Below are 24,900 nucleotides of genomic sequence, written 5' to 3' on the forward strand. Positions count from 1 at the left end.
AGTTGGGCTGCTCAGACATTCTTCAGCTCCTCTACTATTATTGTTCCAGCACAACAAATTGTAAAAATAGAAACTTTTGTGACGAAAAGTGTTGTTTGGGATTATTTTATGTCCATGGCTTGTTGGAATGAAATTTTTAACTGAAGTAAAGAAAAATAAAGTATTAAAATTGAGTTGAGAAGCTCCAAAACGTGATCCCTAAAGTAGTGGTCATTAGGGCGGTGTTCTGAAATGTGAGAGGATGGCAGAGACTCTGCCTCTGTTTGAGTAAACAAAATCTCCTGAAAGTTTTAACCCTCATTTAGAATTAGAAAAATTAAAGGAAAAAAACTTCCTCAGAAGGTCTTTAATTTGTACCAGTAGAGCAGGGAAGTTTCTGAGCTGTCAGAGGACAAGGGAACTGTTTCACTTAGATCTAGCTATGGATGCATTTCAGCAAATTCAAAGGCAGCTAGTTCCTGGCTGGAATGAGCAGCAGTTGTCCCATGATATCTTTGTTTATGTTGATGTGACTGGAGCTGATTACTCTTACAGCAAGACTTCTGCTTTGTTTTGGAAAAATATAATTTCATCTACAGTAGCTTCAGATTTAATACATTAATTTTCATATATTTTTACACGTAGTCTTACGAAACTTTTGTGTGTACAACATAGGTGTTGGACAAGAACATCACTGGTAGCCATCATCCCTTGTAGGCTCGTGAGCCTGCTCATTTAGGGAAGTCGAACTTCACCTCCTTGCTCAGCAAAAAGGTTTTTTGCACACTGGCATAAACTGTTTTGATCTCCAGGAATTTTTTAGCTGTTAGGACCACTGAAGGGTTTCCGGAAGCCCAGACACCAGGGAACATTCAATTGTCAGGCTGCTCTGAGTTAACACTACTATCATTTATAGGTTCCCCTGTAGAATAGATATTGTCATCATCTTGTAAATCATCATGTCCTGTGCTGAACCACATGTCTTTCCTAGTACTCAGCTTGCATTACTTCAGAAGTGTAATTCACCCCCACTACCCATTACTGTGTGTGAGAGTATTTAATCAATTTCACATTTATACATAACATTTAATGCTCTTCATAATTTTTATTTTTGAAACATTGCTAAAAACCTTATGTAATAATTAGAAGTAAAGGAATCTGGTCATCTGCTGTTGTACAGATCAGAAGTTTAAACGTTGAAATAAAATTCTAGATGTGTTGCAGACAAACACTGCTGAAGACAATAGTAGCCAGGCAACTATTGAACTATTGAAAGTATAAATAATGCAAAACTATTTTAGGTCACCCTTTTGGCTGAGATGGCATAGTTGTTGTCCTATTACTCATGTTACTTTGTTTCAGTCTTGCAAGGTTACACATCTCTCCCAGTAAACAATGACACATGCAAAACCACATTTATACAGCACCATTTCCCTAGACTCTGTCTGTCCTGTGGATGGATTCCTCCCTCAACTTTTGCTTTGCTTATTTTGGAGAGCTTTTTTTTTACTTCAAGGAACATTTTTTTTTTATTATTATTTATCCCCTCCCCTGGTGGTACTGTATGTCCACCTTTTAGAGATCCAAACGAACAAAATACCCATTTAAATTCTTACAGGATTTTCATTTTATGCAGAGCAGCAGGAGGAATGTTGTGCCTTTTCTGGTGCAGAGATAAATTTCCCACCAGAACCATATGTCTGCAAAGCGGACCTTCTCTGTCCCTCAGTGGATCCCAAGGGAAGTGAGCAAGAAATGTGGCAACTGCCTTCTTTCAGCTACAGGCAAGTATAGCAGGACATTTTTCTGACACCTACACCACTAAAGACTGCACTTCGCTTCCAGTCCAGTAAAACAAAGCTGTCAGGAGACTTTCAACTGAGTCACTGATACACAGTGTTGCTTCCCTCCTCACCAATAGCACCCTTCAGGCATGTATATAACCTTCAGGTGTTTGCACAAATGGCTCAATTCAGTGTTGTCTTGTAAAGGTATTTTGGAACCTTATCAAAGAAAGAACCAAGTGAAAATGCCAGAGGCATTTACTTAGAGGAGTACAGTGTTTCTCTACTGACCACGTGCTGCTTTCGGTACTAAGTGAAAATGCAGCCAGTGCTAAACTTTATTTGTCTTACATAAACCTTTAGTTGGACAGTTGGAAGCACCTCTCTGGTTGTCGCTAAAACTGGGCTTTTACCAAAATGCTAGATGTAAATACTAGACCGCTTAAGTCTGAACCCTGCAGTTTTGCAGTCACAGTATTGCACCAGTGTGTACCCTCAGTCTTGGCGGTTGTGAGTGGTAGTAAAGGCGTGATCTTGATCCAGATTTTGTAGCCTCACTCTCATCCTGTACTTTGGGAAATACCAGCTTTTTCCTTCTGTCTGCCGTGGCTGTGTCTACTGTGGTTTACCATAGTGTAAAATTCTCTTTAGCAACTCTACATTAGTAAGCTTTGGTGTGATTCTGCTGATAGCAGCAGAAAGCTCAGGGTGGGCTGCATGAGTGAAGAGAACAGAGGACTGTGATTGGACTGCAAAAGGCATCTCAGCTGATATATAGTATGTTGAAACATAATTTTGGCGATCAACGGCAGGATCTGAAGGAGAAAAAACCACAATGTCAAGTCTAGTATGATGTATACACTGCAATTTGATAATATAGATCTACCATCTTTATTTATTTATTTATGTTATTGTAGCACTTCAGGACTCTTAAGACTTGATCCAACTGATACCAGTACTGTATCATCATGGCTAGGCTTCGTGAATGAAGATTTAGGAAGGTTCTATTCATGTTTGTTACAGGCACGCTGGTGGCTAATGAGGCCAATGCGACACAGGCATGTCCGATTGCAAAAGGCACAGCAGAAAGACTCCTTAGGTGGTATATTCTGCAAGGCACGATTCTTTCTGCGTTGTCTTTTCACCAGTACTGTATAAAGACAGCAGAAATACATAGTCCAAATTCCTGAACAGTTTACTATCCCCATAGAGCGAGTAGAGTGGGGAACAAGGAGGGTTCACGTACAATCAGAATAAGTGATCTTGGCATACCAGAATCTGATGTACCTTCAGTGGCTGTGCAAGGCCTTGTAGTAATATCCTAGAAAAGAAGGGCAGGAATTTGAAAGAAAACTATATATTATATTTGTTTATGTTTCTAGGGAGCTTTTCCTGAGTAAATAGGACTTTGTTTGAAAGAGCTTATTAAAGCTCAAATCCGTGAGGAGCCATAAGACATTGCAACTGAGGGCAAATGTTCTGTATGTGATGCCATAGAGAAGGGCAGATGCCATAGAGAAGGGCAGATGAATACAGTGCAGAGTAACGTAGTAAAAATGACAGGCAAAGGAAATAACCATTGTAGCAATTTCTGATGTATCTAAGAGATAATTTGCTTTTTTAAAGCAGCTGAGAGTTGCATAATTTAGAACTAAGTGCCAAGAGGAGACACTGTGCGGATAGATAGGGAAAGTTGTAGTTCATGATGCTGGAGAGTAAAGTGAAAGATAACACCAAGTAATAGTTGTGCTTTTTTATGAGGAGCATGTTTAAGCATTTTGTTCAAATTTTGCTAAATTTAAAGTATAACTTAAATACAATTAATTTCACCTTTCTTCTCTTTCACTTTACAAATAGCATGGACTTGATACCAAGAAGCTGATGTCTGATGATGTCATTTTCTTTCCCCTCAATTTAGTCCATCCTTCCATTCATTTTTTTTAAGGAAAATGATTAGCCTACTACTGTTTAACAAGTACCTCAGTATGTATGTGAGTCAGATGTCCACATACACTTCTACTTACACTTCTATCAGGTAAACTTGCTTTGGATTATGGGCATTAAAGAGGGTACTGAAGGATGGCTTTCACAGACTATTACTTGCCTGCATGAGCATTTGAACTTTAGGCATCGTTTGTCCTGAACAGGAGCAACATATTTAGACTTAAAGATGCAAATAATGTCCTCAGATTGTTTGCAGACACCTCAAAGTGTTTTCATAAAGGAAAACAGCTGAACAGACTGACAGTCAAGGGGAGTTTTGTCCTGTTTAAATGATTGTAAACTTTATGCTACAAGATTGTACTGCTCACAGATGCAAGTTTTATGTCACCATCAGAGATATGGTGCCACTGTGCAGTCCAGAGTTTGTTGCTTTGCTCAGCTGGAAGACTGAGGATGTATAATATGTTTATTTTCAGACTTCTTGCTTTTCCTGTATACTAATATGCAACATTTCCCATCAAGCAAGAAATACTATGCATTCAGGGTGAGATTCATGTGCTTCATGTTCCAATCCTTGCAAATAGGAAATAAGCATTGCTCAACTCATCAGTGGAGTCCTGATCTTGTAGTTTTTAGGAAACCTGTTTTTAATAATCTTTAAGGGCTTCTCTTGCATTAGTAGATAAATTGGTTCAGCTTGTGCATGATTTCTGAAAAATAGAAAAATTCAGGTACATCAGCTTTTAAAACTGATGATTGCTGGCAAACACTTGACCATAGAGTACTTGATGGTCGTCAGATTAATGGATGGTCAATTCTGTTATTGCCTGTTTCCATTAAATGGAGCAAATGAGCAATATAGTCAAACCTTAACTTTGGTTTGACCAATTTGCTTACACTGCATGTATTGGAATAATTTCTGTCCTAGGTGCCCTTAAAATCAGGCAGCTTACCAAGTCAAAATACTCAAGTTATTGTAGTATTGCACTACAATAACTCTGTAATGCAAGAGGTGGACAGAGGACTGACTGAGGACTGCAAATTTCAAATAGACTTAATTGCTGCTTTGATACTCAAAAATATACGCATTCCTCCCTTTTTTATTTTCTTCATATTATATATAATTCCCCTGAAAGTTAAGCAAGAGCTTAATACAGTGATTTACTGTATTATTTACTTCAAAACAGGAAAAAAGAAATGATGTTGGAAATTATAAAATGCAGTAATCAGATATAAGACTTTGTGGAATTTTATTCTCTAAAAAATCCTTCTTGTAGTTGAAATAATTATTATGGTACTTTTACTTACACTAAATAATTTTAATAAATAATTAACTGGTCCACTACATAGTATGGATACAAGAAAAAACCTGAGCATATGAGCTGAGCTACTGATTTTCACATGAATCAGGATATTCAAAAAACTTGGAAAGTATTTTTCTTACAGTGCTACCATTTTAAAGTAACTGTATCACTTTTATTTAGTTTCTGCAATTTTGAGTCATTCTTACTGTCTTAGTATTTTTAACAATGCTGAGCTCCTGAGGAAGAGGCATATAATATGAAAGACCACTGTAACATAAAGTATTAACTACCATTATGGAGTTTAAGTGGAATTTCCATAATTTTGTATCCTGTTATGAGATTAATTTTTTTTTCCTTCAAGGTACTGCAAAATGTAAACATGCAGATAGTATAATACTTCCTACTTTTACAGAAATACAAAGAGAACTCATTTGCATATCCTGAGATCCCATCATGTACCACAAAACCAAGAGGTTTAACCTGAATCTAGAGTACCTTGCCATCGCAATAAGCTGTTCTGGAGATGAGGAAGATAGGAGTGCATGTACACCATAAAGGTGGTTGTCATAGCTTATCCATGACAGTATTGTGCTGCTGCAGGCAGTATATTTCACATGAGACGTAAAGCTACTCTTTTTAACAGCGTTGGGCCCTCACGACTGTGTCACTCTGAAAAAGGAGGAGGGTTAATCACAAAATCTGGAACACTTTCACCTCAAACCAAACTCCTTTTGCCGGTCACCATTTCTCTAACCTTTTTGAGGGGGACTGGGAAAGGATACTCTAGTATTTCTCTCCCCCAGTTAATTTGCATAAACAGCTGTTTTGTGCCAGTGGGGTCTGTATTAATAAGCCGTGCCATTTTAGTGCTCTTGCTGTAAGCATGCAGAACTCCAGTCATGTCGTTAAATCAGCATCTGGCCCTGATTCTCCTGGCATACTGGACCAAAAGGTATCTGCTTTTATCTTCATTTTGTTTGTGTTTTATGGGATAATTTATTCATTTATTTGCACACAAAGAAGTCTTCTGCACATTAGCGTTTCCCGTGACAGGAAGAAGACCTGAAGAGTGCTGTCTGTTTCCTGGGGAGGTAGTGCATATGTCAGAGCATGCCCTGCCCAGTCCTGTTCCCAGAAGGCTCAGTGGATTCCTGCAGTGCTTAGCCTTGAGCCACTTGGACTGTCTTCTTCCTTTTTAACTGTTAATGGGAACTGGAGAAGCAAAGGAACTTTTAGCCCCATTATGACTTGTCTCATGGGGCGAGCAAGACTTCAAGTAACTTGCCATGAAATTCTATTTACACAGGATTGGAGAAGAGAGGGAGAGAGAACTGCTAAGCTAGAAGGCTTAGTATTGAGGACAGGAGAGAAGCAGGAAATGCAGCAAAATTACAAGGGACTCATTTGAGGGAATGCTGAGAGCTGTTGCAGCAAGAAGCCTTGGTAGGTGACAACTAATTGCAGAGGATTAGGTGCTTGTGAGGGAGCAGATGGATTTCTTGGAACAATCTACCAGGGGAATGGAGAATAATTAATTGGAGGCTTTCACAAAATTCATTGTGTGCCTCAGTAAGTGCACAGAGAGACAAGATTCATTTTTTTGAGGACACTATGTGAATAAGGGTTTCCAATGAGTTAATTATTTTGCAGTCTTTATGTGTTTGTTAATGGATTTTGTATTTTGGAAGCTAGATTAAGAGATTTCTTCTATATTTTCTGGAGATAGTAAGGCAGTTATAGAGGTGGGACACAGAGAGAAAATAGATTTTTGGGAGAAATACAGAATGAGTAGAAGAAAGCTCTGTGAATGAAAATGTGGTAGACCTCAATGTGCAGTGAGAGATTGCTTTATATTTAAGTGTAACTAACACAAGTGCAATGACAACTAGATTGGACTGAATCTGCAGGTTAAACACAGCCTTATATATTCAATGAGATTTTTATGCCTTTTTAAAATCAACTTGTAAAAATTTGTTTATAAAAAAATAAATACTCAGGCAGCAGAATTTATAAATAATTGAAAGTAAATTATGCCTCTAGATGTGTATAATATACACTGCTTCTTACTACCTGGCTCATTTCAGCCTCCTTTCTTTTTCACCACTCCAAAAAAAAAAAAAAAAAAGTAAATTTTTGATGCTGATAAAGACAACTGTCATTTCAAAGGGACAGGAACCTACTGGCATTGTCCTGCTGGGAACATGCATGTCCATGTGTGTACATGAATGTGCATACATATAGACAGCGTAAATTAAAAACCTGGTATTTTCTCCATCCAAGTTTTGAAGAAATGGTCTCATGTATGTGTGCTATTTTAAATGTTAATAAGATAAGCAGAAATAGTATAGGAAAAGATTGCTGAAGGACTCATAGAACAACAGGAAAACACACTAAGGTGATTAAATACTAATTTTATTATTATTTTTAGGACCTAAAATCCTATGAAAACTTTTCTTTTTGTGTATGTGTGCTAAATACTAATCTAATCTTATTTCTTCATTAGCAATTGCTGTAACCTTGAGGAAATTTTTAAGAACAGCATTTATTTACTAATATTCTGGGGTTTAAAAGTTGTTTTGATCACCCCCCTTGTTTATGCATTAGAAATGGGACGTGTTCAAATTTTCAACCTCCGCAGAAAAAAAAAAAAAAAAAGTAGAACTTTCAAATGGTGTTGCTCACTAATTATTTTGGTGCTTTGACAGTTTACCAACCTGTAATTACTGACTTTTCATATTACTCTGAAATGAAATAGCTGTAGCATGTTCACTGTATTTACCAGAGATGAATCACCTGATGCCTACCATACTTCTACAGCAAAGGAGAAACTTGCTCTCAAAACTCTGCAAAATACAGTAGTAACACCTTGGGGGTTTGTTTTATTGTTTCCAGGGTGCTGGGTGCACTGCACTGGTGGTAGCTGTGGTGGCAAGGAAGTTAGAACTTACCAAAGCTGAAAAACATGTGCATAATTTCATGATGGACACCCAGCTAACTAAAAGAGTAAGTCACACTTTATATTCACAACTGAAAAGGAAATGTGTATTAATTTATTTCTGCATTTGTTTTAAGTAGTCTCCTGCTCAATTCTCCTGATGAACTTTTCATGAGTGGGATTTTGAAAGAGTAGAAATTGAATACCTTGAGTTTTTCTCTGAATTGAGGACAACTCAGAGAAAACTGAATTCTCAGAAACTTTAGAGGATTTGAATATTCTTTAGAGGTTTCTTGTAGCTAGAAGATAGTTGGTGTAACCATCAGTTAAGTGCAGTGAAACTAGGCTATTATATTAAACTAAAACCTTTTGTGTGGCATATAAGAAGAATATAACTCTTTTTTTAGCTAAAATAGATGAAATGTCCAATACATCCAAGAACTTCAAGCTATGAGACATGTTCTAAGGAAACAATATATTCAGGGTTTGTGAGGAAGATTGCTTTTTTTGCATTCAACACAGGTTTATTTAGCAGCATATAGTACTAGAGGGCCCTGAAAGATGTTTGTATATAATATTTTTAGAAGAGATTATTTTTAAAAAAATAGAAATCATTAGTATTTATAAAAATATTTTAAATTAAAAAAATGCAGCAGTATTTACTTAAATAAGACAGGTCAGTGTTGAGAGAACAAGAAAATGAGTAGTGACTGCACAGTCCACTCAACGTGTTTAATCTTCATTATTGAGAAGAGCCAATGTGGAGGCAAAGGTCAGTATACCCACAATGGTAACTCAGCAGAGTTTCTTCTTACTGGTGGGTGCAGAGGGATGTCAGTGCCTGAGATGGAGACAACAGTTCTGCTCCAGGTGAGGAGGGTGGCTGCCTCCTCAGCACAGCTCCCTCAGTGCTGTGGAGAGCTCTGTCATGTCTCTAACATGCTGTGTTTCTCAGCACACTGCTCTGGTTGTACTGGCTCTCTCATTTCTGTGCTGGTTACCACTAGCAGCCTGGATCTCTTAGCAGTGACAGTGGGGAAAGACTAAGGATGGGTGGGAAGGCAGGTGTATAGGTATATAGGGTGTCTGACATGAGGTGTTTTTCTCATCTTGTTGAGTTACACTCCTACTACAGTCGGTTAAGACTGCAGATATTAGACTGCAGAACACAATTTGTCCCTTCCTAACAGTCATTTTTCTAGTGTAATCTGGCAGCTGAGCTCAAAATGTCTTTCAGAAGAAAAGCAGATTTTGTAGAGATTGGCTGTATCTTGAGTCTGGTGCTCATTTGTGACTTTTGAAGTTTATTTTATTCGACTGTTCTTCATAAAAATCTAAATATCAATCTAATGTGTTATCCAAGTGGTGCTTTGGTAGCTTCAGACTCATGAAACTTGAAGCACATAGAAAACAAACCAAGTAAACAAATCTGAGAGGCGCATTGGGTCACAAGTAGTTGTGCAGGTGCTGGAGAGCTTTCTTCACGGCCTGGAGACAGCCATACCTTATGGAAGTGCAAGGGCTTGTTAGAGATTGTGAGGAGCTCTCTAAAACATGAGTGTGCTCCCACTAAAGAGAGGACCAAGGTTCTCCAACACTTACAGGAACCCACTTACAGGTGGGGACCTCTTGCTGGGAAGAGCTATTACATGACATTCCTGCAGTGCCTTTACTTAGATGCTGACTTAGCTCTGACACTGCAGTGACTGGAATGATGTAAAGCTAGAGACAGAGAAAATAAAGATGAATAATAAAAACATTTTTGCTTTGCAAGTTACCTAGTCGTTCTGCCATTAATCAACATTTCATTGAAATTATTTGTCTATTGTTTTCAAGCATTACTGAAATTTTTGGAGGGCCTAAAAAGGAAATGTAGGTACTCTTACCTTTAACATTTTATGGAAAGCCACATTTAAAAAAAAAATGAAATCACTTATGAAATATAACTTTGTCCACATTAATTGACAAGATATTTTTTCATCTTCTCACAGAGTAATAAAAAAGAAACGAGATAAACATAAAAAACCAACCAACCAACCAACCAACCAAAAAAAAACCCCTAACCTGTTTAAACAGCTCTGGAAGCTTAAAAGACTATTGTATTCCTAAAAGAATTAAGAGGTACTAACCACAGAATAAGAAAGAGAGAAATGTTATGGTCCTATTAAATACAGTTATTTTCCATACAGATAATGCATTAGTATTTCTTCACTGTAATTTATATTGCCATAAACACCAAACAGTGCTAAGTCTCTGAAGAGGGAAAAATTATTCTGGGATGCAAAAAGATTTGATCCCAATATCACATCTATAAGTAATAAGGAAATCACTCAGCAGTCCCCTTAATCCAGTTATTGCTTGCTCCCCTCACTGCTACAGCTTCTTGATGTACCTACTTCCCACAGTTAAGGCAACATGTTAAGAGCTTTAGAAAGAGGTTATACCAGAAAAGTGGAAACATAACACAATACTACTTTTGTCAGCTTGGTGTTTTTCTTTTATTAAACAGGTGAAAAATGCAGCGGCCAATGTACTCAGGGAAACATGGTTAATTTATAAAAACACAAAGCTGGTTAAAAAGATAGACCATGCAAAAGTAAGGAAACATCAGCGCAAATTCTTGCAAGCTATTCATCAGTAAGTACTATTTTGCTTTCATTTTCCTGTCAAGGTGGTTGCTCTGTTAGTTTCCTTTTCCCTCATAGTCACTCTTAGTCCCCATGTCCCATCCTGCCTCTCTTTTCTCTCCCCCCACCATTCCCTTCCCTTTGTAGAAGATTGTTGATTTTTCTGTTAAGAATAAGGCAAAGATAATGTTTTACTATATTACCTGCCTACAGTGAATAAAAGGTATACTGACTGTTTATCTCCATATAAACTTGTTCATGTTTTTTAAGAAGTTTCCCATGCTTCTTGAGTTATCTAAGACTTTTTTTATTCTTTGCCACTAAAACTATCCTTTTTTGTTATTCATTTGGTTACAGGTAGTAAGATGCAAGCTACAATAGACAGAAGAAAATAAAAAACAATTTCTTTGTAGTAGGTGTTTTCGTATTTTAAAACCAGAATATGTGATAGAAGAGAGTCCATGAGCCCAGCATCATTGCACAGCCTAATAGAATTTAGTTCTGTCTCTCCATCTCTCCACTATGTATTCTCAGTGCATAAGATCAGATGTTGGTATGTCAGCTATGACTCCTATCATCTGTTCTAGAAAATGGGGAGTATATGCCAACAGTCATGTGACCTTTCAGCACCTCTGGCATTATTGAAATGAGTTCTTCCCTCTACTTGAGGGAGTGAAAACGAGCCTGAGACCTAAAACAAGTAGGATTAAGCTGTACCATGGTATTGCCAGACTATAAGTATTTATCTAACATTTATTGTACGTATTTGTCATAAAGAACATCAAAATCATCAGAATTGCACAATGGTTCAATTACTCTTCCTTGAACTACGTAGGAGGAAAAGACAAACAAAAAAAAGAGACTTCCATCTCCAGGAACCAGGATTCTTGAGGAATGGTCAGGACCTCTTTGTCTGTTCTGTTGTCCCCATCTGTGACAGCCATTTGTACAGCCTATGAAATTAGCTCCCATGAAATACAGGGGAGATGTAGATAAATTAAGTAAATTTAATTTCAAACTCATGGTTTGATAACTTTTAAGTATCAATCTGTGTCTAAGCCAACTAGTGAAGAGGTGGAAGCAAGCATCCATCATGAAATGAACATCTATGTGTCATCTTGCAGGGAAAACAGGAAGGAAAGGCCACGTTAACACATTTCATATTAGTATATTTAGGGTAACTCTTTCTTTCTCTGTTTCATAGCAATCTTTTAAAGCAAAGGGTAGCTCAGCTTAAAGTGTGAAGTATTCTATAAACCTTGATTACTGTTATATTTAACAAACTTGCAGGATTAGATGCCACTGTGCTATAGTGGAAATACTTCAAGAAATAAAAATGCAACAAAAGTTGAGGCATTTTTATGTGGATGTAAAAGGTATATTTTCCCAGTTTGGTCATCCTGCTTAGCTTATAAGGACTGGGAAGCGGAGTGGAGTGGCAGGGGTTCTGGGAGAGAGGATGGCATGTCCTGTGCATCCTTTGCTGGACTTGAATCCTTGATTGCAAAGGTTATTTCTTAACATTCTAACTTGGCTATTTATTTTGTCTGTATGTGTGTCTGCCTGTGTGTCTGTGTGTGTATGCATACATATGTTCGGAGAAGAATCTAAAAAGCACAGCAGGCTTGATCTCCAGCTTTATATATCATTCAAGAGCTCTGCAGGATGTAAAGTGTTGTTCTGCACCTCCCTTAAAAATTAGTTGATTAGGTGGGGTGAAGAAGGTGGCAGCAGTAATTTTTCCTGTCTGTGACAGCTAGTCTTTGAACAGCTATGTTAATCACTTCCCTCTTTCCTTTAGCACTTTGGATGCTAACCCCAAAACCTTTGTATTTAGGAGAACAAGTTAACAAAAGAGAATTTTCTCAATATGCTGAAGGATGCACCATGGATGAAAACATTGCTCTAGCAGTTTGTTTTCTTCCTGATGTAGCTGAGTAGATGGATGCAAATTAATATTTTATCCCCTTGCGTCTCTGAACATTTTGACTTATGATTTTCTGTCTTTCTATCTGGATTCTTAAGTTTTGTTTGGTCCCTCTCCTTCATCTTTCCAACCATTTCACTGAAGACCGAAATAAAAAGAGTGACACTGCAGGGCCAGTTTCTAAAAGAAACCAGAACAGATCATGGTAACAGTCTCAAAGTCATGGTCACAACTCTAAAATGCCTTCAGCTGGTCTGAGTCTTTTTTGCTTCTCATGCACACTAGATAACATGAAGGTGTAATCATTTAATGGTAACATTAAAAGGCATGTTATGTAATGTATGAATAAGAAAATCTGCAGATGATAATTAATGGGAAGGTTTGAAGATATTGCAAGTTCCTTCATCATGAATGCAAGTGAGTTAGACTCTTCAGACAGCTGACTGAAAGAAGTAGGACCCTCTAGGATTTTCCTCCTGCTGAATCGAGCCCACTGTGCTCATCTGGTTGTTTTAGTATATTTTACACTTTGTTTTCTTTTGTTTTGTCTTTTTTTTTTTCAACAAAATGAAAATAGAGCTCGGAAGTAAGTTGTATAAGCTGTTCCTTTCTAAATTTGCAGAATTTACCACTGTCTGCATGCAAAAAATAGAGTTTTTATTTGTGAACTTCAGTGGTCTGATTGCTACCATGGAAATGCGATCCAGAGTCATGATCTTTTTCTGTGATAAGTGATGTTCATCAAATCAAAATTTTCTCTTAATGAATTTAAGAGTGAAAGTCCGATGGTTTTCTTGAAATCCGGCTGCTGCAGCTAAAGACTTGCCATTACCTATAAGTTCTTACAGCCTGTGATAGGTCTTGGGTTTGTTACCATGGAGAATTATCATGTTGTTGTCAACTGGTACATGTATTACTACAATAACAGTGGATTTCCTGGAATTTGAAAATTAAAATGTCAAACAAATGAGTCAATGATTCTTAAGAAAAGCGGAAAAAACATGTTCTGCAAATTATTTAAGAGATGCTCACCAAAACACTGGGGTTGTCATTCTCCAGTCAAATCCTTTTGTGCTCACCTTTGAGTAATTATTCTGTTCTGAGACTGTAATGATATAATTCCATGCCTTGGAGACTCCTCCATAATTTTGCTTTAGAAAAACTCCATCTTATAGCCTCTGAAGGCACCATTCCTACAGTTTGCATTTATGTTGTGCTCTGAAAGAAGCTTCCAGGGGAGGAAGAGCATATGACATTCAAGTAACAAGCCATTGAAATGCCAGTTTTATATGAACAGTTCATTTCTACCTTAACAGAGTTATTTCCATTTGTTTTAAAAATATATTTTTTGATTATATTTCTCTCTCCACAACTTATTTTCTCATGGCAGTTAGTCTAGATATGAAAGGAAATACTTGTAAACTAAAGATATGAACAGAAACTTTCTAATTTTGGAATATCTTCAATAAAGCTTTCTTTAAACTAGCTTTCAGAGTAATACCATCACTGAGAAATGGGCAGAGAATGAATTGGCAACCCACTTGCTGCCAAACTTACTTCCATTTGACAGCTAACCAAATTGTTATCTTGGTTGGCCTTTGACATCCTAGTTGACTGAAATGGTTTCTTATCACACATTGTTTATAAAATTATATGTTGTTTTTGAAAAATGGTATTTTCTGCTTAGAACAGCCACCAGAAAAGTCATTGAAAGTCCAAGTATTTGTCTGTTCTGAAATGCTGAACAAATGACTCGTACTTAAGGCAGAAATTGCTTATTTGTGGAAATCACATCTACAAACCACTCCTGTGGTAGTTAATTTGGAGAATATGGGCTTTGTATCAGGGAACACATGAGAAAGGTCATGTGTTGATGTCTTTCAAAGAATGTGCATAACTAATAATAGTGCAGATGGGTACTTGTCAAAGAAAAAATATACCCTTGCTGCTTCTTTCATAGTTTTCAGTGTTGTAGTTTAAATTGTGCATTGCAAAGGAATGTCTGATGTAAATTGAAAATGTAATCATATTTAGATTCACAAATTATCTAAGAAAATCAAATGTATTGGCAAGTATGTTGGTTATTTAGCTGCTGGTAAGATGGAAGTTCTATTTAAAGTAAGGAGAAACTCACTTATCACTGTATTTCCATCAGGTTCAAACACCTGCTAACCCAATCCATTTCCGACAGAACAGGGCTAATACCTGTATCTAGTCATGTAGGCATGGGAAGATTCTTGATTGCTACAACAATAATGACAAAAAAACAGTTGTTCTATGTTTCTTCCTATATCTACTTGTCACGATACTGAGGCTTTGGGGAATGTTTTGGCTTTCTTTCATGTAGTCTGGATAAACTGTTATCTCCTTTTTTGAATTCAACTTTGACCATGGCAAATGGTATTCTCAAGGACATCACATCTCCTTGCTCTTTCCTTTTTTGCGGTGTTGAAGAAGCATGCTTCTCATTGTAGCAGGCACATGACCAATTCTGACTCTACACAAAGTAGTCAAGGCATTGTCCGTGCAATTATTTGCTCCTGTAAGTTTGTGCATGCTCTTTAGAAATCCTAGTATTGCAACATACAAAAAATATCTGACTTAAAATTCTACTTTTTAGATTAAGAAGTGTAAAAATGGAACAAAGGAAACTGAACGATCAAGCCAACACTTTGGTGGACCTGGCAAAGGTTAGTAGGCAGTTACTGTTGTTTTAACATTCATCCTTTCAAAATTAAGAGTTTGTAAGTGAAAATGTTATGCATTATACATACAAATAGTGTTAACAAGGTTGTTATTTGTAGCAAATGAAAATATGTGTGTGTTTTGTGGTAGCACCTACTGAATGAAATATCTTATTTATGGTTAATTCATGGTGAATACACTGTATTTATTTATTTTTTTTGTACATTTGAAAAAGACTTCACAATTGAGAGGCTTATCGTAAGAGCTCCTGAAGTGACTGCAGTGGTCATGGTAAATGCTGAACTGTGAGTGGGCTGTAGTGCTGTAGTGCTGTGTAGTAAAGAGATTTGCCATCTGGTGATAGTGACTGTGCTGTGAGCGACTGTGGTATATAGCCCCCACCTAGACTGGAATTAGAGCTTTTCTATTCCTGTTGTCTTAAGTAGCAATGACTTTCGATAAGTTTAAGCCTGCATTTATTTAAGTTTTTACAATGAGTAATAGCTGCCTACTTTGCCAATCCATCATAAGACTTTATTAATTTTTTTTAAACCATTTGATTTGAGGTAAAAGAGGCTATTCAGTTTCAGGCTGCTTGTTTATTGTTGCCGGGATTTGTCATTAATATAAAATAATAACTAGACAGCTAGAGGTCTGAGCTGATAGCTTTTCAGATTTCTCATTAGACCTCAATATTTAATGGTTACTGTGATCTTAATATGAGGCATTAACAAGGGTTTCTCGTACACCTTTTCATTTACATCGAAATCCTCCTTGACTCAAAGTGCATCAAAGCAGAGATTAAACTCTCAGTTTTCATTACTCTCTTGCTATGCAGAACCACCTGACACTTCAGTTTGTGAAAATATAATTCAGTCTAATGCTTCTGGCAACTAATAATGACTTTTAAGATACTATTTATTGTAGACTGTTTCTCTTTCAAGGGTTATGCTAGCATCCTGAAACAGAAGGCAGAGAAATGGGTTATCAACACTCCCGTGAAACTGAAGTGCTTTACACTTCAGACAGTCAGTCATTCAATTAATTTTCCTTCCCTTTGGATGGTTTATAAACTTCAACCAGTTTGACTACTGAATTACATCCAGTTTTAATCCTAGTTTAATTAAGCTGAAGTCTCAGTCTATGAGGCAGAAATTCAGTCATTATTTTTAAGCAACTACAACTCTCTGTGAAATAGTACATTTCAGATTATGTTTTTACTGACCACTATGGCTTTTAAAAATGCACTCTATATACTTGCTGTAACCAAACAGTGTTTTTTGGAGGGAAGATAGATTGAGGAATGCAGAAAAAAAGAAGCTTATAATTGAGTTTTTACTCCTTGTGCTACCTTTCAAAAACAATCCACTCAGCTACTCCTGCTGCCAATTCAAGAAAACCTGCACAGTTTGAGGAGAGAGTAAATAAATAACATTTGTGTTCTACTTAGAAGAATGTGTTTAAAACCCGAGTCAAGAACAGTCAAAGATGAAGCACAGCTTTGGAGCTATCAGTCTGCTGGTGGCTTACATAACTGACTGCTCAGAAAGCTTAGGCTGGTGCACTGCCAAGCACCTGACTTTCAAAAAAGTGTTTGGTCTTTCCTTTATTGCATTTAGACTTTGACATCTAGAATGCTACTCAAAATTTATTGCATTTATGCTCAACAGATTTAGTGGAAAGTTTATTCTACTGTAGTTTAATCTACTTTTATTTACATCCTTCTACTTTCAGACTCAAAACATCATGTATGACATGATTTCTGACTTAAATGAAAGAAGCGAAGATTTTGAGAAGAGAATTGTTACTCTGGAAACTAAACTGGAAACTTTAATTGGTAGCATTCAAGCTCTCCCTGGACTGATTAGCCAGACAATCAGCCAGCAACAGAGGGAATTCCTCGAGGCTCAAATACAAAATTATGATAAGCATGTTGCCTACAGTGCTGAACGATCACGATCTTTGTCAAGAAGAAGGAGATCATCCTCCACAGCACCACCAACTTCATCAGAGAGTAGCTAGAAGAGAATAAGTTAACTGCAAATAAAGACTTTTTGCCATCATATGGTCAATATTTTAGCTTTTATTGTAAAGCCCTATGGTTCTAGCCAGTGTTATCTGGGTTCTGATGTCAGAATCCTGGAAACCTGAATACATTTTAGGCCAAAATGAGTGAAAACTCTTCTTTTTTCCCCCTCCTCCTCTCAGATGCACAGTGAATGCACCTATTATCGCTATATTAGATTGTTCTTCCTGTAATTTCACTAACTTTTTGTTTATGCACTTCAAACAAGCTTTACTACTAAAGTACATAATATAATAAAAAGGTTAATTTCTGCACATAGTTGCTTGGTTACTTGGACTTAACAACCAAAAAAAAAGCTCACAATCAAAAGGCTTAATTATGAACTTTTAAGGAAAAAAAAAGTGAAGCTTAATAATTATTTCTTAGTATGAAAGCTAATTGTCTAAACTTTGCTTGCAGTGGAGGGGGAAAAAAATCAATATTAATCTAAAAGTGTGCTGTATCTGTATAGTAATTTTAAAAGGTCACTGACAGCTTCGATTTCTGAAGTGATTAATTAAAAATATAATTTATCCTAGAAAATAAATCATGAAGTGATCTATGGGGATTTTTAATCTTAGGGCTTTTGTTTACCATGCATTGTTACGCACACACAGACATAGATTATACATATATACTTATGTATATAAAATTGTTTAAGCAATGCCTGTGGCAATGATCTTTTAAACTGACTATTTGTAAAGCTACTGGCATGCAAGAAGCACAGGCAAAATTCCTGCTTATCTATTCAGAGTCTCACAATTATGCCAGGTAAGTATGTCCAGATCAAAAGCATCACTTTCAAGCCTGAAGTCTCCTAATAATGCTCTTTGGGTTTTGAAAGTGTTAGGTTGCTACTTTCTTCACTCCCTTCTTTGTGTTTAATGTTTCTGGAGTGAATGATTGACACACAGACTTGCAGTATACACAATTGTGTGATAGTAGCACAGTGTTCTGTATACATTATATTTGGGTAATCCCCATGGTTCTTGCTATGCAGTCAAGCTTAGCAAAACACTTTTAGCAATATTTCCAAAAATTCTTGTAAAAAGCCAGCAGTAGACAGGAGTTATGGCACTCTGGTATCTGTAGTACTTTACTTTCATGAACAAAAAATAAGGTCTCCTACTTTTATTAGAAAAAAAACACAAATCAAAACACAAACTAACCACAAAGCATAGTGTAGGCACTTGTGAAAAGGCTCTGACTGACTTATCTTCTGGTTTATACCCAGAGTAGCAAAACTAGGTAAGCTTAAATGCCCAGCGTATGCAACTTGCATTCACAATTCCTAGTTAGGAAATTATTTGACTTTATGAAATATTTTTTAGTACTTGCTATTTATGAAATATGCTAGTCCAGTCTGCCCCTCCCCCAATTTACAGACAAGGGTGACACTGTACCTAAACAAGTAGACTTGTCTGATTGTTTCCAAGGAATACTATGTCTACCTAGAAGTAACTAACTTGCACGTTGAAGGAATTGCAGATTGCTCTGTGAGACACTGTGAGTTCTGGTCAGTAAGAACAGGCAGGAGAGAGTAATGCAGGAAGTCATGCCAGAGCCTTGCCGGACAAGACAGAAGAGCTGTTCTCTCCAGCAACTGTAATTTCCCAAACTAAATACATAATCTGAAAAACAGCAAACACTTTATGTCCATTTAAATTAAAGGATCTCCTTTTTCTGGTGCTATAAATGTATAACTGATGAATGTAAGTGACATCCAGAGGCATTGCTTGTTTATGAAAAGGACAAGAATTTCTCCAACACTTGTTATGTCCTTGAGAAAGATTATGACTTTGCAGTATTTTCCCACCTAGAGCAGGACAGTTGCATGTCTTTGGTGTGCCTTATTTACAGACTGTGGTATTTTGTGACTGGAAATAACAAGCAGTATGCATAGTATTTGCTGTTCTGCTTTTGTTTTTATGAAGTTCATTTCCAGAAGAAAAGTTGGATATTATATAGTGCTAATACTTTTCTCGTCCAGTCCTTAACTAGATGAGATTGTAAATGGTCATGTGGCCACTTGCTTTACACTGCTGGCAGGTTTAGAAGTAGTGATTAATAATATTGGAATTTTAATACTAAAGTTTTAGTATTCTTTTTTCTCTCTTTTTTTGTGTGTGTTTAATTTAGAATACTTTTCCTGGCATTGAATGTGAAATACACTTGCTGTAGCTTGAATACATTCCCATTTGTCCTGTCAGCTTGAACTAGCTCTATCATTGTTTACAACATCTTTTGTAGAACCCTTTTTTTTTTTCCTCCTCTGAATTGCACAACAGGATTTTTTAAGAACTTTTTTAAGAATTTTCAAAGGTCCACTTTGAAAATTCATGTCAGTCTTTCAATTTGAATTAGGTTCCAGCTATAAGTATTGAGCTGGCTATTTCTGTTGTGAAAGACCAGTTGTCATCTTTGACCTCTCAATTTCTTTTACACACTAGGACTCAGGAGCCTGAACTTACTAAATTCTTGCAACAGCTTTATGCACCCGTGAGATGCATCAGGACTATCCGCATCAGTGGTGTTCTGTAACAACCTGCCAGATTATTTTGGATTTCTGTCTTTGTTTATAAAGCAAACAAGAAGTGATGACACCATGGAATACTCCAGTTCCACGTCTTAATTTACCTTAAAACTCACTACAAATATTTTATCTGTGTTTGCAGTACAGGTGATTCTTTTCTTGTACTACCTGGTTTTAGAAAATGCTTAAGTGGTACATGTGAATCCACTACCTGAAAAGACAGATATAAACTTCTATTATGAAAAGCACAAAGCAATTTAGTTTGATTTTCTTAGTCCTGTCACAAAATTCCTTTTCATCTTTCCTTGTTTAACTTTTGTAGTACCACAAATTCCATTGCTGATTTTTTATTTCCAAAACCTACTCCTTTACTGTTGTTAGAGTATGAGCTCACTAAAAGGAAAGCATAGCATTATGACAGATCTTGGAAACTGCTGTATAGTTAAATGTTGATTTTTCTCTGAAAGATTGTTTATAAATGACAAGGACTCTTTTTCAAAGCATATGGCATATTTACCATGTTACAGTTGTAAAGCTTCATGCACCTCTTGCCTTAGTTTCACCAGTAGGAAAATTCAGCTTTCAGTTGCTATTATACTCCTCCTTTTCACTGCATTCCAGACACTGATTCCATTTATCAGTTTCTTTGGAGTCTGACAGAGACTGAGCAAAGATACCTTGCTTGTAAGGACTGAAATGCAAGATCACAAATAGGCCTATTCACTATGCTTAAAACTCAGTGCATTGATTTAAACAGTGCTTTTTAGTTACATTTAGGTTTTTTGCAGGATCAGAATAACACATTCATATGTATTATGCTTGCAAATGCTCTGCAGTTCTTAATAATGTGAATCATTAGCTATTGTAAGCCTGCAGACCTTTCCAGATAGACTTGTGCAACTCAGCCTGACTTTTCTTCCTGCTGCTCGGTAGGGAAGGATCTGATATGGAGAGAGGTTCACTATCTAAAAGTTAAGCATCCAGGTTAGGAGCTCTAAATGCCTTCTGGAAGTCCATACCTTTCCTTGTGAGCTATTTAAAAACCAGGGCTCCCCAGACTGAGTCTGAATCACTGTCATCATTAGAGGTCAAAAATAGGTGACAGGCATACTGTTTTACAGATTGTAAAACTCTTTCCATGTCAGATCATATGTGAACATTCGAACTGATATGCCGCACACTAAAAGCATATCAAAGCATAAAAGAATAAACTGTTTAAATGTGTCTAAAATTCAGAATAAAACTTATTACCCATATCAATACTAAAAATGAAAATTGTCTGCAAGCTCTTTTCTCCTAACTAAAAGTTATGAAAAATTTTAATAAATTTTATGAACGTAAGGAAGATTTTTCTGATTAGTGTGTTCTCTCCGTCTGCCAAACTTTTTGTTGTTCATACCCCTTCATTAATTATTAAAGTCCTTGAAGTCTTTCTGCCTATTTAATCCACATTCAAAATACTTATTAAGAGGTGAGAAGCAACAAATTAAAATGGGGAGGGTAGGAAAGAGCTAACACTGCTGTGCCTCATTTTCAGAAACCCACCTCTGCATCAGCATATCTAACAGCTTCGATAGGAACATACACAAATTTTAGCCACTCCTGGCTACCTAGATATGAGCCAGCTGTAGCCTGGGAAGAGCAGTGCCATATCAGTACAGTCCTGAGATGGGGCTTACACCCATTCAGAGCCAACCATTTTTTTATGTGGAAATTTATGTGTAAGGAACTTTATATATGCATGATAAAATTAACCTGCATCTGTCCATTAGGGCTTATGAATCTGGTCTTATATCTGCTAGAATAAATGCAGAGAAGACTGAGCTGTAATGTGAATTAGCCTTTTTACCCTAAACCTTTTAAGGAGTATCTGTAAGGATCTTTTCTCTCTCCATGACTGAGAGAATAAAGAAAAAGAGATGCTTAGGAGATGCTTTGCAGTCAGGTGTACATAGGTATGGTTCTGACCTGCCTGAGTGCCTCACTGCACATCAGCTCTGGTCTAGAAACCACAGGGTTTTACTCATTCCAGAAAGAACGGGTTTCTCTCACTATAGTTTGAGTAAGCACAGCACTGAGCAAATAAGTCCCATCTCTCAAGAGCAGCCTGGTGTGCAAGATGATCACAATAAATAGGAGAGTTGTGTTAATTTATGTCACTCTGCTCAAGACCCATGGCTTAAGCACAGCACCAAGCCCAGTGCAGACACTTGACTCCCTGCCAAGAATTGCTTGCAGCTGGACAGTACAGCACATGGATGGAGCAGGTGCAGCATAGTCTGGACTAGGGTATGTAGACATGCTAAAATGGAGGCAGTTCCCAGAATTAGCATCATCATACTGCTGTGTACTATATACCTTTATTACAGTGATATAGTTGAGGCTCTATTGGATCAATAATATTCAGCCCTTTACATGAAGAAGATTCTCCTACAGAGGAGTGCAAATCCTTTCTGCTTACTGGAGGATATGCAACACAGCTCCAGTGAAAGAAAAAATATAAATCACAGTCTCAAACCTGTTGCAATCTAACATGGCAAGTAGCCAAATCAGATGGAGAAGTGAAGCATAAAAAGCTTTAGGCTGACTTCCCTTTCTTTTAAATTCGCTTAAACCCATTAGTATCTTCAAATATTGTGGAGAATCTATACTGTTTTCAATTATACATGAAACAAGCTACAAGCATTTAGTTAGATTAAAAGGTTCTACTTTAAAACTGTGCCTATTCTGACCTATTGTTCCCTTTCTAACCTGAATTTCCAAGTAGCTTGAATCTAAAGAGGAGATGTATGTTCTCTTATGTGGATTACAACAAAGCAAAAGAGCATCTCCAGTCCAGATAAATGACTAAACACCATGTAGCACCAGCAACAATAATGAAGGTAAAAAGTTTGAGTAGGTGCATTGTCCAGCTGGAGGTGTCAGCACTTAGAAGAGGTTTAAGTGAAGCCTCACTCCAGGTCTGAAATTCATGTGAATCAATGAAAAGTAAGAGACTGTGCAATTATATTTCCTGACAATGAATAATAGGGACACACTGTATGTGTTTAATACTATCTATCACCTTATACGGAGAAGCTGTCAAACTATTAGAGAAATATGAGGGCTGCTCATCACACAGGTATAAAGCAAGTCTTTTACAAGTCTTTTACAAAGAACTCCAAACTCTTACAGAAATATGAAGAAAACCTGAAAGAGACTGTGCTGGATTATTGTCTCAAAAGACAGGCACCTACCCTCCAGATAAGTTGCAAGAGATGAGGTTTCAAGTGGTCTCAAGCAATGATCAAACAAAAAGTGTACCTCGGGAGCAGTTTGGAACTTGCAGAACTTCAGTATACAATGTGCTGGGAAGCACAAATCTGCACAAAATGAAGTGTGGCAGTGCTCTGTTACTGAGTCCAGACTCCTGATGGAAAAGTCAGAACTGTCCAGTGATACACACTTGAACGTGACATGTGTAGGAGAACAAGAAGTCTATCTTAGAATCACTCCTAAACTTATCCTGCAGTTTTAAATAGTGTGGCATGCTAGATAACACTGTAGTAACAATCAGAGCTCCAAGATTTTATTGTTGCAAACATGACTTAGCACACATGCATGTGCTTTGATTAAGAGGCCTCTCTTAATGTTCATGCTACTCCCTCCATTGCTCCAGCCCACCTTCAACCCTTCACTTTATGCATTTTCCTCCAGCAGCTGCTGAAGGCTGGTGACCATTACTGCCTCTGCACCCCTGGTACACAGCTGCCAGTGCTGATCTGAAAGGTGAGGTGGCCCTGAGCTGGAGAGAGCAGGTAGCAAGACCCAACCTGAAGGTGGTTGTGGCCCCTCAGCAGGACATCAACATGTAACCCCTGTTCTTCCTCCCGCATCACTGTATCACAGCATTCTTCTGTGTCTTAAATGGTATTACAGACTGAAAAAAGCTTTTCCTATCACATCTTGAGCATGGTAAGACCTCACTTGTGACAGGCTGTGCTACCACTGTGAAGAAAGCATGAGGTCTGCTGCTCCATTGTGAGCACAGAACAATGTTGTGCCACTTAACAGGCCTCTCTCAGACAATGATGTGCTTTCAAGATCAAAACCAACAGCACTCCACTAGCAGCAGCTATTAGGATTCAAGGAGAAAGTAAACTAAGAAGGGTGTTCTGGCTTGGCAATGAGATTTAGGAACTTGTCTTCTAAGTGACTAAACATTAAATCTACTTCCAAAAAATTAAAAGTGAGGGGAAGGGGGCAGGAGGGGCAGGAAATGGTGCAAGGAGGGATGTCAATTGGGTCAATTTGTGTTGGTTGGAGTTCAGAGTCTCACTTGTGTTGCATGATGGTGGGTCAAAATATGCAGATTCTCTTCTTACCACACGAGATCAGAAGACAGTCCTGAGGCTAAAATGTGCTAGCAAACCACCTATGGAAACCACTGGCTTCCTCTGCAACTGAGCTTTCAGTCAGTGTGTCTAGTAATGGTGGATCAAACACATTACAAGTTCAGTGGTTTCAGCTTGTTTGAAAGCACTTCCTGCTGCAGGGCTCAGTAGCCTTGGAGGAATGCATTGACTTTAGGCTGCTCAGCTGGCACCAGCAGCCATGCCAGAAAACATCTGTGTCCATTGATTTCACCTGGTCAGCAGGTGCTGTAACACCTTTTGCTGGCAGCTCAGTACATCAACCCCAGTCAGGTCTGGAGAGAAGAAGCTTTCCCATGATTTCCCAAGCTGCTTTGGAAGATGATGGAAGAATAGCTGGAAGAGTTTCTGCTCTTTCAGACTTTTGAGTTACATCTACACACAGAGGAAGCTGTTCAGTTAACAAAAGCACAGTGGTAAGAATTTAGGTACATAAGAAATAGACTGCTTTTACAGAACTTCTATATTCGGGATTGTATTTCCTGCCCTGTTTTCTCCAGCACATAAAATGTATTTAGTAATTCAGTTATTTTTAATTTGAAGCAATTGCTGTAATACAGCAGCATGAAATATGTGGATTTTCAGAATTTCAGATACTCTCTTCAGTTGAAGGGAATCAGAAGAGAGATGGGCAAGAAGCAGGTAGGCTTTGCAAATAATTTTTGCTATGAATTTCAGAGACATAAAAATAGGACTGAGAGGGTT

At 37.4% G+C, this 24,900-nt stretch overlaps 1 protein-coding gene across 1 annotated transcript in view; it reads left to right on the forward strand.

Moving 5' to 3' along the window:
- KCNN2 (potassium calcium-activated channel subfamily N member 2) overlaps nt 1-21,122 on the forward strand; it is a 75,690-nt gene extending 54,568 nt beyond the window's left edge. Inside the window, exons 5-8 of the mRNA XM_051789379.1 lie at nt 7,904-8,014; nt 10,456-10,583; nt 15,121-15,190; nt 16,920-21,122. Of these exons, the coding sequence (XP_051645339.1) occupies nt 7,904-8,014; nt 10,456-10,583; nt 15,121-15,190; nt 16,920-17,207 (597 nt within the window). The 3' untranslated portion in view covers nt 17,208-21,122. The remainder of the gene's footprint in view (nt 1-7,903; nt 8,015-10,455; nt 10,584-15,120; nt 15,191-16,919) is intronic.
- The last annotated feature ends 3,778 nt before the right edge of the window (nt 21,123-24,900 follow it).

The sequence above is a fragment of the Manacus candei genome, unplaced genomic scaffold (genome assembly GCF_025592945.1).
Source record: "Manacus candei isolate 608988 ecotype Guabito, Panama unplaced genomic scaffold, ASM2559294v1 h1tg000027l, whole genome shotgun sequence".
NCBI classification, from domain to species: Eukaryota; Metazoa; Chordata; class Aves; order Passeriformes; family Pipridae; genus Manacus; species Manacus candei.